Source organism: Monodelphis domestica, chromosome 2 (genome assembly GCF_027887165.1).
Source record: "Monodelphis domestica isolate mMonDom1 chromosome 2, mMonDom1.pri, whole genome shotgun sequence".
In the NCBI taxonomy this organism is placed as follows: domain Eukaryota; kingdom Metazoa; phylum Chordata; class Mammalia; order Didelphimorphia; family Didelphidae; genus Monodelphis; species Monodelphis domestica.
This window is the reverse complement of record NC_077228.1, coordinates 156,784,377-156,796,552: the sequence shown is the minus strand read 5'-3', so window position 1 is coordinate 156,796,552 and position 12,176 is coordinate 156,784,377. Positions and strand designations below refer to the sequence as shown.

Genomic DNA, 12,176 nt, shown 5'->3' with positions numbered 1-12,176 from the left:
AAGAGAAGTTAATGAAATCTTAGAAAAATTAATTAGTAATATGTGGAGGAAAATAAATAGGGACAAAAAGGAATACACCTTCTTTTCAGCAGCACATAGTACAATTACAAAAATTGACCATGTACTAGGGCATAAAAAAATGGAAAACAGGTGCAAAAGGCCAGAAATAATAAATGCAACCTTTTCAAACCACAATGCAATAAAAATAATAATTAGTAGGGGTATATGGAGAGGCAAATCAAAAATTAATTAGAAATTGAATAATACGATTCTCCAAAATCGGTTAAAGGACAAATCATAGAAACAATTAACAATTTCATTGAAGAAAATGACAATGAAGAGACATCCTTTCAAAATCTATGGGATGCAGCTAAAGCAGTACTTAGGGGAAACTTATATCCTTGAGTTCATATATTAATAAATTAGAGAGGGCAGAAATCAATGAATTGGACACGCGAATTAAAAAATTAGAAAGCTAACAAATTAAATATCCCCAGATGAAAATTAAATTAGAGATCCTAAAAAATTAAAGGAGAAATTAATACAATTGAAAGGAAAAGAACTAGTAAGTTAATAAACAAGACTAGAAGCTGGTACTTTGAAAAAAAAAACAGATAAAACAGACAAAGTACTGGTCAGTCTAATAAAAAAAGAGAAAGAAGAAAACAAATTAACAGTATCAAAAATGAAAAGGGAGACCTCACCTCTAATGAAAAGGAAATTAAGGCAATCATTAAAAAGTATTTTGCCCAATCACATGGCAACAAATATGGCAATCTAGGTGATATGTATGAATATTTACAAAAATACAAATTTTCTAGATTAACAGAAGAAGAAATATAATACTTAAATAATCCCATATCTGAAAAAGAAATTGAACAAGCCATCATAGAACTCCCTAAGAAAAAATCCCCGGGGCCTGATGGATTCACAAGTGAATTCTATCAAACATTCAAAGAACAACTAATGCCAATACTACACAAACTATAAGCAAAGAAGGAGTTCTACCAAATTTCTTTTAGGCCACAAATATGGTACTGATTCCAAAGTCAGGCAGGTCAATAACAGAGAAAGAAAACTACAGAGTATAGACCAATCTCCTTAGTGAGCATAGATGTAAAAATCTTTAAAAGAATACTAGCAAAAAGACTCCAGCAAGTGATCACAAGGGTTATTCATTACAATCAGGCGGGATTTATAACAGGAATGCAAGGATGGTTCAATATTAGGAAAACCATCCACATAATTGACCATATCAACAAGCAAACCAACAAAAATCACATAATTATCTCAATAGATGCAGAAAAAGCCTTTGACAAAAAAAAGTCATTTCTATTGAAAACAATAGAAAGTATAGGAATAGATGGACCTTTCCTAAAAGTAATAAACAGTATATACCTAAAACCATCAGCAAACATCATCTGCAATGGGGATAAATTAGAAGCATTCCCAATAAGATCAAGAGTGAAACAAGGATGTCCACTATCACCTCTATTATTTATCATTGTACTAGAAACACTAGCAGTAGCAATTAGAGAAGAAAAAGAAATTGAAGGTATTAAAATAGGCAATGAGGAGACCAAACTATAACTCTTTGTGGATGAAATGATGATCCTAGAGAATCAACTAAAAAGCTAGTGGAAATAATCAACAACTTTAGCAAAGTTGAAGGATACAAAATAAACCCACATAAGTCATCAGCATTTCTACATATTTCCAACACATCTAAGCAGTAAGAATTGCAAAGATAAATTCCATTTAAAACCATCCTAGACAACATAAAATACTTAGGAATATATCTGTCAATACAAACACAGGAACTATACGAACACAACTACAAAACATTCTCCACACAATTAAAACCAGATCTAAATAATTGGAAAAACATTAATTGCTCATGGGTAGGATGAGCTAACATAACAAAAATGACAATCCTACCCAAAATTATCCACTTATTTAGTGCCATACCCATTGAACTACCAAGAAACTTTTTTACTCAATTAGAAAAAAAAAACTATAACAAAGTTCATTTGAAAGAACAAAGGATCAAGGATATTCAGGGAAATAATGAAAAAAATGTGAAGGAAAGTCACCTAGCAGAATCATATCTCAAACTATACTATAAAGCAGTGGCCATCCAAATAATCTGGTACTGGCTAAGAGACAGAAAGGAAGATCAGTGGAATAGACTTGGAGTAAGTGACCTCAGCAAGACTGTCTATGATAAATCCAAAGATCCCAACTTTTGGGACAAAAATACACTATTTGAAAAAAAGTGCTGGGAAAATTGGAAGACAATATGGTAGAGATTGGGTTTGGATGAACAACTCACACTACACCAGGATAAATTCAGAATGGGTGAATGACTTGAATATAAAGAAGAAAACTATAAGTAAATTAAATGAACACAGAATAGTATGCTTGTCAGATCTTTGGGAAAGGAAAGATTTTAAGACCAAGCAACAGTTAGAAAAAAATTGAAAATGTAAAATAAATAATCTTTATTACATTAAATTAAAAATGGTTTGTACAAACAATACCAATGAAACCAAAATTAGAAGGGAAGCAACAAATTGGGAAAAAATCTTCATAACTAAAACATCTGACAAAGGTCTAATTACTCAAATTTATAAAGAACTAAATCAATTGTACAAAAAATCAAACCATTCCCCAAATGATGAGTGGGCAAGGGACACAAATAGGAAATTTTCAGATAAAGAAATCAAAACTAGTAATAAGCAGATAAAAAGTGTTCTAAATCTCTTATAATCAGAGAAATGCAAATCCGTATTAGTAGCAATGCAATGATGCAGAATAATTAGGAGGGATTTATGAGAAAGAACACTATCCACATACAAAGGTAGAATTTTGGGAGCAAAAACACAGAAGAAAAATAACTGCTTGATCACATGGGATGATTGGGATATTATTCGGGATATAGACTTTAAATGATCACCCTAGTGCATACATCAACAATATGGAAATGGGTGTTGATCAAGGACACATGTAAAACCCAATGGAATTGCACATTGGCTACAAGACGGGGTGGATGGAAGAGAGGGAAAGAACTTGACTCTTGTAACCAAGGAAAAATATTCTAAATTGACTAATTAAATAAAATGAGGGAAAAAAAGAATAATGGCAGTACTCATTCTTCTTTTGATTAAAACATTCTCAAGGATTAAAAATTTGAGTTGACCAAGAAACTGGAGGCAGTAGGGCAGTGTTTGGTAAAAATTAAAGCAGAGGAATCTCAGACAGAGCAATGGAGGAGATCCAGCCAAACAGTATCTAATGAGTCAAACTTCAGAAAAGCAGTGAGGGTCCCATTGGGGCAGCATGATAACATTAACATAAAACACCAACATCTCTGCAGTGTCAGAGGCATGAGTTAAGTCTCCATGTTTATGCCACATCTATTTTTTATATGTATGCCCTGGCTGCACATGTTCATTGTGTGTGTGCCTCTCCACATGTATTCCTTATGTGTTTTCAGACTTTCCATTCATTTTGTAGTCAATTGAGTGAGAATATTTATGAGTTTATGGGTCCCCAGGTTTAAGGAAGAAACATTTTGTTAACTATTTTTCTTAGTGTACTATTTCCTATTTCATAAAGTGCCTTTGCTATTAAACTATTGAACTATTAAAAATAAATACATAGGTAAGTACTCATGAACTATGTTAATCTATAGAAAATATTGAATCTAGCCTAGCTAGAATCCCTGAGGGATTCACCCTGTGACTTTACAGAGTATTTCTAGGTACTTGAGAGGATAAGTCAGTGCAAAAGACTGACTCAATCTCAGAGTTGGAAGAGACTTCATCCAAGAAGTCATCCCTTAACTCTGCTGGCCTTCTCCATGAAAATTATCACAGCATTTTGTTCTGCAATTACTTAATAAAATTTCCATGAAACACATTTTAATTATGAGTTTGCATTTTATTCCCTTACTAGCCTATGAATTCCACAAAGGCAAGCAACATATATAGAGTGGTTGCTCTAAACAATCATAGCTCAGCTGGTGAAAGAACTTAGGTTGACCATGCCATATCCCAGTAAATATTTACTCTCTCTGATCATGCATTTTCCATTAGAGAACTTGGAGACCCTTCTTTGATAGTGTGTTAACAACAGCTGCAAAGACTTACCATGTTCATCAATGAAAACGTGCATAGCATCTACAGGTATCTCATCTTGAAGAGATGTCTCAGGCCCACTTATTACTTGTAAAACAGAACTATCTTGCTGGGAAGTAACCCGGTAGATAATTTGTCTTTGCCTATTGCCCTGGAAACTTAACACAAAAAAATTCTAAATTACCATTAGGAGTTTCTTAAATAGTAAATACACACACACACACACACACACACACACACATATACACACACACACAAACACATGTACACTACCCATCACCACCACCACCACAGAGTGTGATTATAAATCAGATAGAGAACATTATGACTCATATTGTATAACCTCTTTAATTAGAAAATAAGTTAATTGTTCTTACAGTGTAGTAATCTTGGTGGGCTCTGTAAGTGCAGGACTAGCACTAGTATGATCTTGGCTTTGTACATCTCCTTTTCCTTGTTTGGAAATATGCTCACTGGGCTTTTCACTTTCTATGATTTCTTCCTTTTTCTCCAAAGGGTGGTGATCTGAAAAAATACATTCCATTGAGTGTTAAGAAAGAGACCTTGAATGTATCTTGGGTTAAGTCCAAGGGTATTAACTAATAGGTTAGAAAAATTAAACATTCAATAAATAATACCAGATTTGAAGGCTCAGTTTATATATTCTCCTAGTAAACTTATTAAAGGTTAAAATTCCAATAACTCTCTTTCCCTTACCTCTCTTTCCCACTTCTTTCCACTTTGCCCATACACCTATCAGGAAATTTGACTTCTCCACCTTCTCCAGAAGACTCCATTCATTTATCAATCAACACATAGTTATTATAACCTAACTGTGTGCAGGGCAGTGTGTCTTAGTAGACCTCTGTTCAGGTGCTGATTCTATGTGACAAGCTGTGTGACAATGAATAAGTCATTTCTCTCAGAGCCCCAGGCAATTCTCTAACACCAATTTGTATGTGAGCAGAGGTGGGATCTGTATCAGTGGGGTGTAACATCAGTGGTTTTCCCTCTTAGTGATAAAATCATAGATGCTAACCAGAGCTAAGGTGGAGGAAGAGAGAGAGAGAGAGAGAGAGAGAGAGAGAGAGAGAGAGAGAGAGAGAGAGAGAGAGAGAGAGAGAGAGAGAGAGAGAGAGAGAGAGAGAGAGAAAACATTTGGTACCTGCTGACAAGAATCTTAGAATATAGATGGGGAGAAAGCAATCACATTAAAAGTTAAATAATTTGAGAGACAAACAAAAGTTCATCATAAAAACACAATGTCTTCACCCTACTAGGGACCCTGTTTTACAGTTAAAATTCAAAGAGTCATAATGATTTAGTGGAATAAACATGAAATTGGGAGTTAAGGGACCTGACTCAAAGTCTTTATTATTTATTTATTGTGTGACTTGCCTTCAATTCATAACCACTAAGCATCTAAACTATAAAATGAGCATAATAGTATCTTCCTATTTATGAGAGGATTATTCTGAGGACCAAATGGCTATGATGAATGTGAAAACAGTAGAAAATAAATCCCTAAATCATAAAAATATAAGGTATTCTTATTATTGAATGAGCTCTTGAAATCCTACCAGCTTATGCTCAGAGCAGAACAGATAGACCATGCTAAATTATGTTCAGTGGTTCCTTTTGAATTATTTAAATATCAGAATTTGAGAGTTGCAAGAGATATTAAAGGCCATCTTGTCTAACCCCTAGACAAAAGAAATTAACATAATGGACAAGTGGTTGTCCAGCTTTTGCCAGAAGAGCCCATTGCCTCTCTAGGTAGCCAATTATCCTTTTGAATAGCTCTAATTTTAGAAGTTTTTCCTAAAATATTTTATAAATTTGCTTCTTTCCAATTTCCACTCATTTTTCTGAAGTTATGCCCTCTGGAGCCAAATAGAAGTATAGTTACTTCTCTACATGACAGCCCTACACATATTTTTAGATAGTTATCACATCCCCCTGGAGCCTCCTTTACTCCAGGCTAACTCTATTCCAACAGATCCTCATATGCTCACAGCTCTTGACCATCCTCATGGTCTTACCACAGACCTATGTTGGTAAACCTATGGTCATTTTTAAAACACGGATTCCAAAACTGAGCACAATATTCCAGATGAAAATTGATCAGTATGGAATAAAGTAGGACTATTTTCTTCTTATCATGTAAACCATGACCCCCTTTAACATACCCAAGAGTACAGTGGCTTTTTTTGATTACTACAACTTACTACTGAAATAATAGATTCATTTATAAAGCAAATCTCAGTAGAAATAAGTTAATCTCTCAAGTAGAATAGTTACCTTTCAACAAATGTATGTATTAGTATTTTAAGTGTTTTTAAAATGTTGAAGTAGCATGACTCATTTATTCTAGGCAATGATTTGGAAGGGTACATGTCCATATATTCATAGTAAAATCCTAAGAGGAAAGATGCCCTAGAGAATTAATGCTATACATCAGTCATCAGGGTATATGATATTTAAAGTGGATTTTGAATTAAGTAAACCAAAGTCATTTCCTTAAGGTTTCTATAATCTGAAGTTCCATGAAGGGGGTAGTACAAATAGATTCATTGGATGTTAGTGGCAGGGTGAGAAAGAAGGATGGAGAAAATGTATAACTTTGAGCTTGCCAATTGACCACACTTGTAGGCTCCTTGGAGCCTCAGGTTTATTTTATAAGACCCATGTCTCTAAAAAGGAGTCTATATTTCAGAAGAGAATATAAGTTTTCTATTCCAAGATAAGTTAATAGATATCTCCATAGGATGTAGTTTTTATATAATATGTTAAGCACCACAGGGATTATAAGGAAGTATATTACTAAGTTTCTATTCTCATCACAGTTGTCAAGTAGATAATTAAAAAGTTAATATTTCATAGACCTTATTGCATCCTTAGGATCCTCTTAAATTTTTTGAGGTCAAAGCAAGTGGACTTGGTATGCCAAGGCCTCACAGAGTAGGATGGCATTAATATTTGGAGTAGTAAGTTCCTGGTGATATGTTCTTTTCCCCTCTACTGATGGCTTCCTGGTAGCTATTTTCAAGAAGAACAGAAACAGTTTGTGTCTTTCATGATTTCTGAAACCAATTTTCACTCACTATTCTAATCCCCTGGATGGATGAAAAAATGGTTTCCTGGGTAAATTAGTATTTGCTATTGTTGGCCTTTGAGCCTGAGAGAAGACAATTGCCAAATGTTTGCCATTTGGGCCAATCAATCTATCAACACATATTTATTAAGAACCTATTATGTGCCAAACCCTCTGATAGGTACTGGAGATATAAAGACAAAAGTTTAGAAGTCCAACAATTCTTGCTCTCAAGTAACTTAAATTCCACTGGAGCAGACAGTGCATGTGTGTGTTTGTATATATAGACATATTTTTATGAATAGATACATATACTTGCCTGTTATATGCCTATACAATTTAAAGAAAATAAACACATGTATAAGGTACTATATAAATACATATACAAATTCAATACAAGGTAGTTTGGGGAAGGAGAAAACTCATAGGTAGGGTGAACAGGGACACATTTTATTATGACATGGTGCTTGAGTTGAGTCACAAAGGAAGAAATGGTTTCTATGTAGTAGAGTGGAGGCTTGATTATTTGAGAAATGGAAATGAGGCATATTGTCTGGACCCTAGCATACAGGGATGGGAGGAATGCATAATAAGCCTAGAAAGGTAGGTTGGAGACAGGTTATGGTGGTCTTTAAATGTCAAAGACTCAAGAAGCACTAAGAAGACACTGAATTTTTTTAAAGTAGGGTAGTGACATGATTGGCAGCTAGGTGGTGTACTGGATAGAGTGCTGGGCTTGGTGTCAGGAAGACTCATCCTAAATTCAAATCAAGGCTCAGATACATACTAGCTATGTGATCCTGGGCAAGTCACTTAACTCTGTTGCCTCAGTTTCCTCATCTGTAAAATGAGCTGGAGAAGGAAATCATGAAACAGAATCTTTATTCCCCTTCCCCCCCCAAAAAAAATGAGGTTGTGTATAGTCAAACAGAACTGAAACTACTGAAAAACAACAAAGTGACACAGTCAGATCTACATTTAAGGAAAACCCTTTTGACATTTGTATTGAGGAGTGATTGGAGTAAAGAAAGACTTGAGGCAAGAAGATCAGTTAAGAGGTCACAGCAGTAGTTCTGATGATGGGATAATAAAGGTCTAAACAAAAGTGGTGGCTGTATGAAGAGTTAGGAAGACATATATGCAAGGTATGCTGTGGAGGAAGAAACAAGAAGATTTGACAAATGACTGGCAAAGTGGGGTGATGGAAAGTGAAAAACTGAGGATAATTCACTCATTTCCCATGAAATTGTTTTTCATGTCAAACTGCTTTATTACATCTTAAATAACAGTACATTTGAATATAGTATCTATCTTGCATCCAGCTTCCTTGCAGTACATTGACTTTAAAATTAAATACAAAAGGTGAAAAGGGACACGGGTGGGGGGAGGCGGGAGGGGGCAGAAAGAGGTTTCTTTTTTTTTCTTTTTTGCCAAGTCCAGGCCTAATGCACGATGACAGCACATTTTTGTACAGAATGTTGCAGAAAGAACAGAATCGAGAAAAGCCACTACTGCTGCTGAGGAGGAGCATTCTGGAGACAGTGAGAAGGGAGGAGAGTTAACAGAACAATTTACTGTCCATATGCTGCTGCGTCATATTTTATTTGAAAAGGAAACCAGGAAAACCTGGTCATTACAAAAACGACCATTCGATGCCAAAGACTCATTCTACAAGAGGACTGGGCTGTGGAGAACTGCTAGAGGATGGACAGACGGTCTAGGTTCTGACTCCCTTCCCCCTCCCCCAGACCTCCCCGTGGACCGTCCAAATGGGCCAGTAAAAAAGTAGGGCCTCCACCCTACTTCAGACACACATAAAAGATGCTTATACCCTTGATCTTTCCATCTCCCACAAATTTGCTACTTCATTTAAGAATTGCCATATCTCTTTATCTGACCATAATCCATTGGTTTGTCATCTCTCCCAATGCCTTCCCTTACAAAACTCTAAACTTTATCTGTACCTCATTGTTCAATCCCTTCACTCTCCAATTTTCTCTCAGATCACCTCCCCTGAAATAGGCATTCTCTTCTATTTTCTTCATCTGGACCCCTTTGGGGAAGCAATTCAATTTTATGTTGCCTTCAAACACTAGCTGTCTTATAATTTTGCTAATTATTCCCTACTAAGCCACAGCCTTGGGTCACTCCCAACTGCTTGCCATTTCCCCTTCTATATGTGCTGCTGAATAAAAATGAAGAAAATCATACAACCATTCAGACTGAGTTAACTACAAATCTATGTTACACAACCTCAAATGGACCCTCCTTATTGTTACTGAGCAATCTTTCCATACCTGTTTAATCAACTCATTTTCCCAGGCTCCACAGCAGCTCTTCAAAATTTCCTCATCTGTCTTCAAACCTCCTACTCTCTCTGCTAAGAACCTTGCCCCATATTTTACAGAAAAAAATGGAGGCTATTCACTATGGGAGCCTTTTCCCCTATCTTCCTCATCTCATATCATTCAGATACCTTCTGTCACTATCTCTTCCTTCACAACCTTGTCTCCTTACTCCTTACTCCTTTACCAAGGCTAACTCTTCTACCTGATTTTAAAAAAGCCATTCCTTCCCATTTCTCCAATAGATTGTCCCTTCTTTCATCTTCACTTTCATTTGTCTTCAATATCCCTATCTACTGACTCATTACTTACTGCCTACAAACATGCCCATACCTTCCCCATCTTCAAAGAACTTTGACTTGATTCTTTCATCCCTACTATTATCCTATATCTCTTCTGTCCTTTCTGACTAAACTTCTTGAAAAAGTTACATAGGAGTAGCTATGTGTTTCAGTAGATAGAAAAACAGGTCTAATGATTGGAAGTCCTAGGTTCAAATCTAGCTCAGACACTTCCTAGCTGTGGGAGCCTGGGAAAGTCACTTAACTTCCATTGTCTAGCCCTTACAATTCTTCTGCCTTGGAACCAATATTTAGTGTCAATTCTAAGGCAAAAGTAAGGGTTAAAAAAAAAAAGATCACCTAAAGGGATTTGTTTCACTTTCTTTCTCTAGCTCTTTTTATCTCCCTATAATTTGATTTTCAACCTTATCTTTCCACTGAAATGACTTTTTATAAAGTTATCAATGATCCCTTAGTTGCCAAATCAAATTATCTTTTCTTAATCTTCATTCTTCTGAACCTCTGCACAATCTTTGAAACTGATTGTCACCCTCTATTCTTTAATACACGCATCGCTTTAGATTCTTTGGAAACCACTCTTTCTCACTCTCTCTCTCTCTCTCTCTCTCTCTCTCTCTCTCTCTCTCTCTCTCTCTCTCTCTCTCTCTCTCTCTCTCTCTCTTCATCTGACTGACCCTTCTCAGTTTCCTTTGTTGGGACATTTTCTAGATCATGTACTCTCACCATAGGTGTCTCAGGGTTATGTCTTCAGTCTTCTCTTCTCCCACTATACTACTTGGTGATCTCTTCAGCTCCTGAGGATTTAATTACAATTTCTATCATGACTATTCACAAATTTATCTATCCTACTCCAAACTCTCTGCAGACTGACAAATTTGTATCTCCAACTGCCTTTCAGAAACCACAAACTGAATGTTTAGCAGACATTGTTAAGTCAACATGTCCAAAGCAGAGCTCATTATATTTCCCAATAAATATTGCCCCTACATATACTTTCCTTATTACTGTACAGAATAACACCATCCTCTCATTTCCTCTAGACTCCTCATTGTCTTTCACCCTCCATATCCAACCCATATCCAACCAATTACCTATCAGTCATCAATTACCAGTCTGTAATCTATCAATTTCCTTTTTGCAACATCTCTCAAATATTGGCCCCTCTCTACTCTGATCCTACCACCACTCTGGTGCAAGACTCGATTTTCCAATAGCCTGCTGGTGAATCTGACTGTCTCCCCTCTCTAATCTGCCCTCCATTTGGCCAGCAAAGAGAACTTCCTTATAGCTCAAAATTTCACCCCTCTTCTTCATAAACTCTAATAGTTCCTTGACATTTCCAGGGTCAAATACAATATCCTCAGCTTAGAGTTTAATGTACTTTATACCCTAGCCACATCATACCTTTATAATCTTCTGTCACCTTATTCTTGCTACATACTCTTGTGACACTAACCTGTCTGTTCCATGAACAAGTCTTATCTTTTGTCTCTAGACATTTCCCCTAGCTGTCTCATGCTCCTGGAATGCTCTCTCCTTACCTCTGCTTACTGACTTGTCTGGTTTCCTTTAAGTCCCATTTGAAATCCTATCTGTTGGCCCAAACTCTCTTAATTCTAATGCCTTCCTTTGTTAATTTTTCCAATTTATCCTGTAAATAGCTTGTTTGTATATATCTGTTTATTGTCTCTCCAATTAAATTGTGGACTCATTAAGGGCAGAGAGACAGTCTTTTAACTCTTTTTTATATTTACAATGCTTAGCACAACACCTGATATATAGATGATGCTTAATAAATATTGATTGATTGATAAGACCAAAGTTCTTTTCAAGATGCATCATTAAGAAAGCTACTAAAAAGGATCCAAGTTCTTGAAAGGCTACTTCCTGGGGATGGATAAAGCAGACTTCCTTTAAATGCATACAATCAGTGTGCCAATGTCCTAGATTTTTTTTCAAGTATCATTTTGACTAGAGAATCATTATTTTTTTTTGGTTTATATCTGATAACAAATACCCTAAAATATCCTTGCAAACTACCTATTAGTGTCAGCTGAATAGAAAAATGTTCAGATTTCATCTGTAAATTTTATGGGTCTAATGTATGTTTTTAAATAATACTTTAATTGACTAAATGTAATAATAAATAGACAACTGAAAATCAATGCTTGATTAAAAGTTATGGCCCTAAATATATGAATGATGTAAACATGAATTTACAGTACATATATGAAACCCCCTACTCATTGCGTAAATATACTTCTAGAACTGTCTCATTGGGTATTCTTAATAAAAA

The 12,176-nt window shown here is 35.6% G+C and overlaps 1 protein-coding gene across 2 annotated transcripts in view; it reads right to left on the bottom strand.

Annotated features, from left to right (window-relative positions):
• Nucleotides 1–12,176, bottom strand: part of PCNX2 (pecanex 2) — a 409,779-nt gene that overhangs the window by 352,332 nt on the left and 45,271 nt on the right. For both annotated transcript variants that reach the window (XM_007481607.2, XM_007481606.2), the window contains exons 6-7: nucleotides 4,517–4,664; nucleotides 4,152–4,297 (exon numbers count right to left, since the gene is read on the bottom strand). In XM_007481607.2, coding sequence (XP_007481669.1) covers nucleotides 4,152–4,297; nucleotides 4,517–4,664 — 294 coding nt within the window. The remainder of the gene's footprint in view (nucleotides 1–4,151; nucleotides 4,298–4,516; nucleotides 4,665–12,176) is intronic.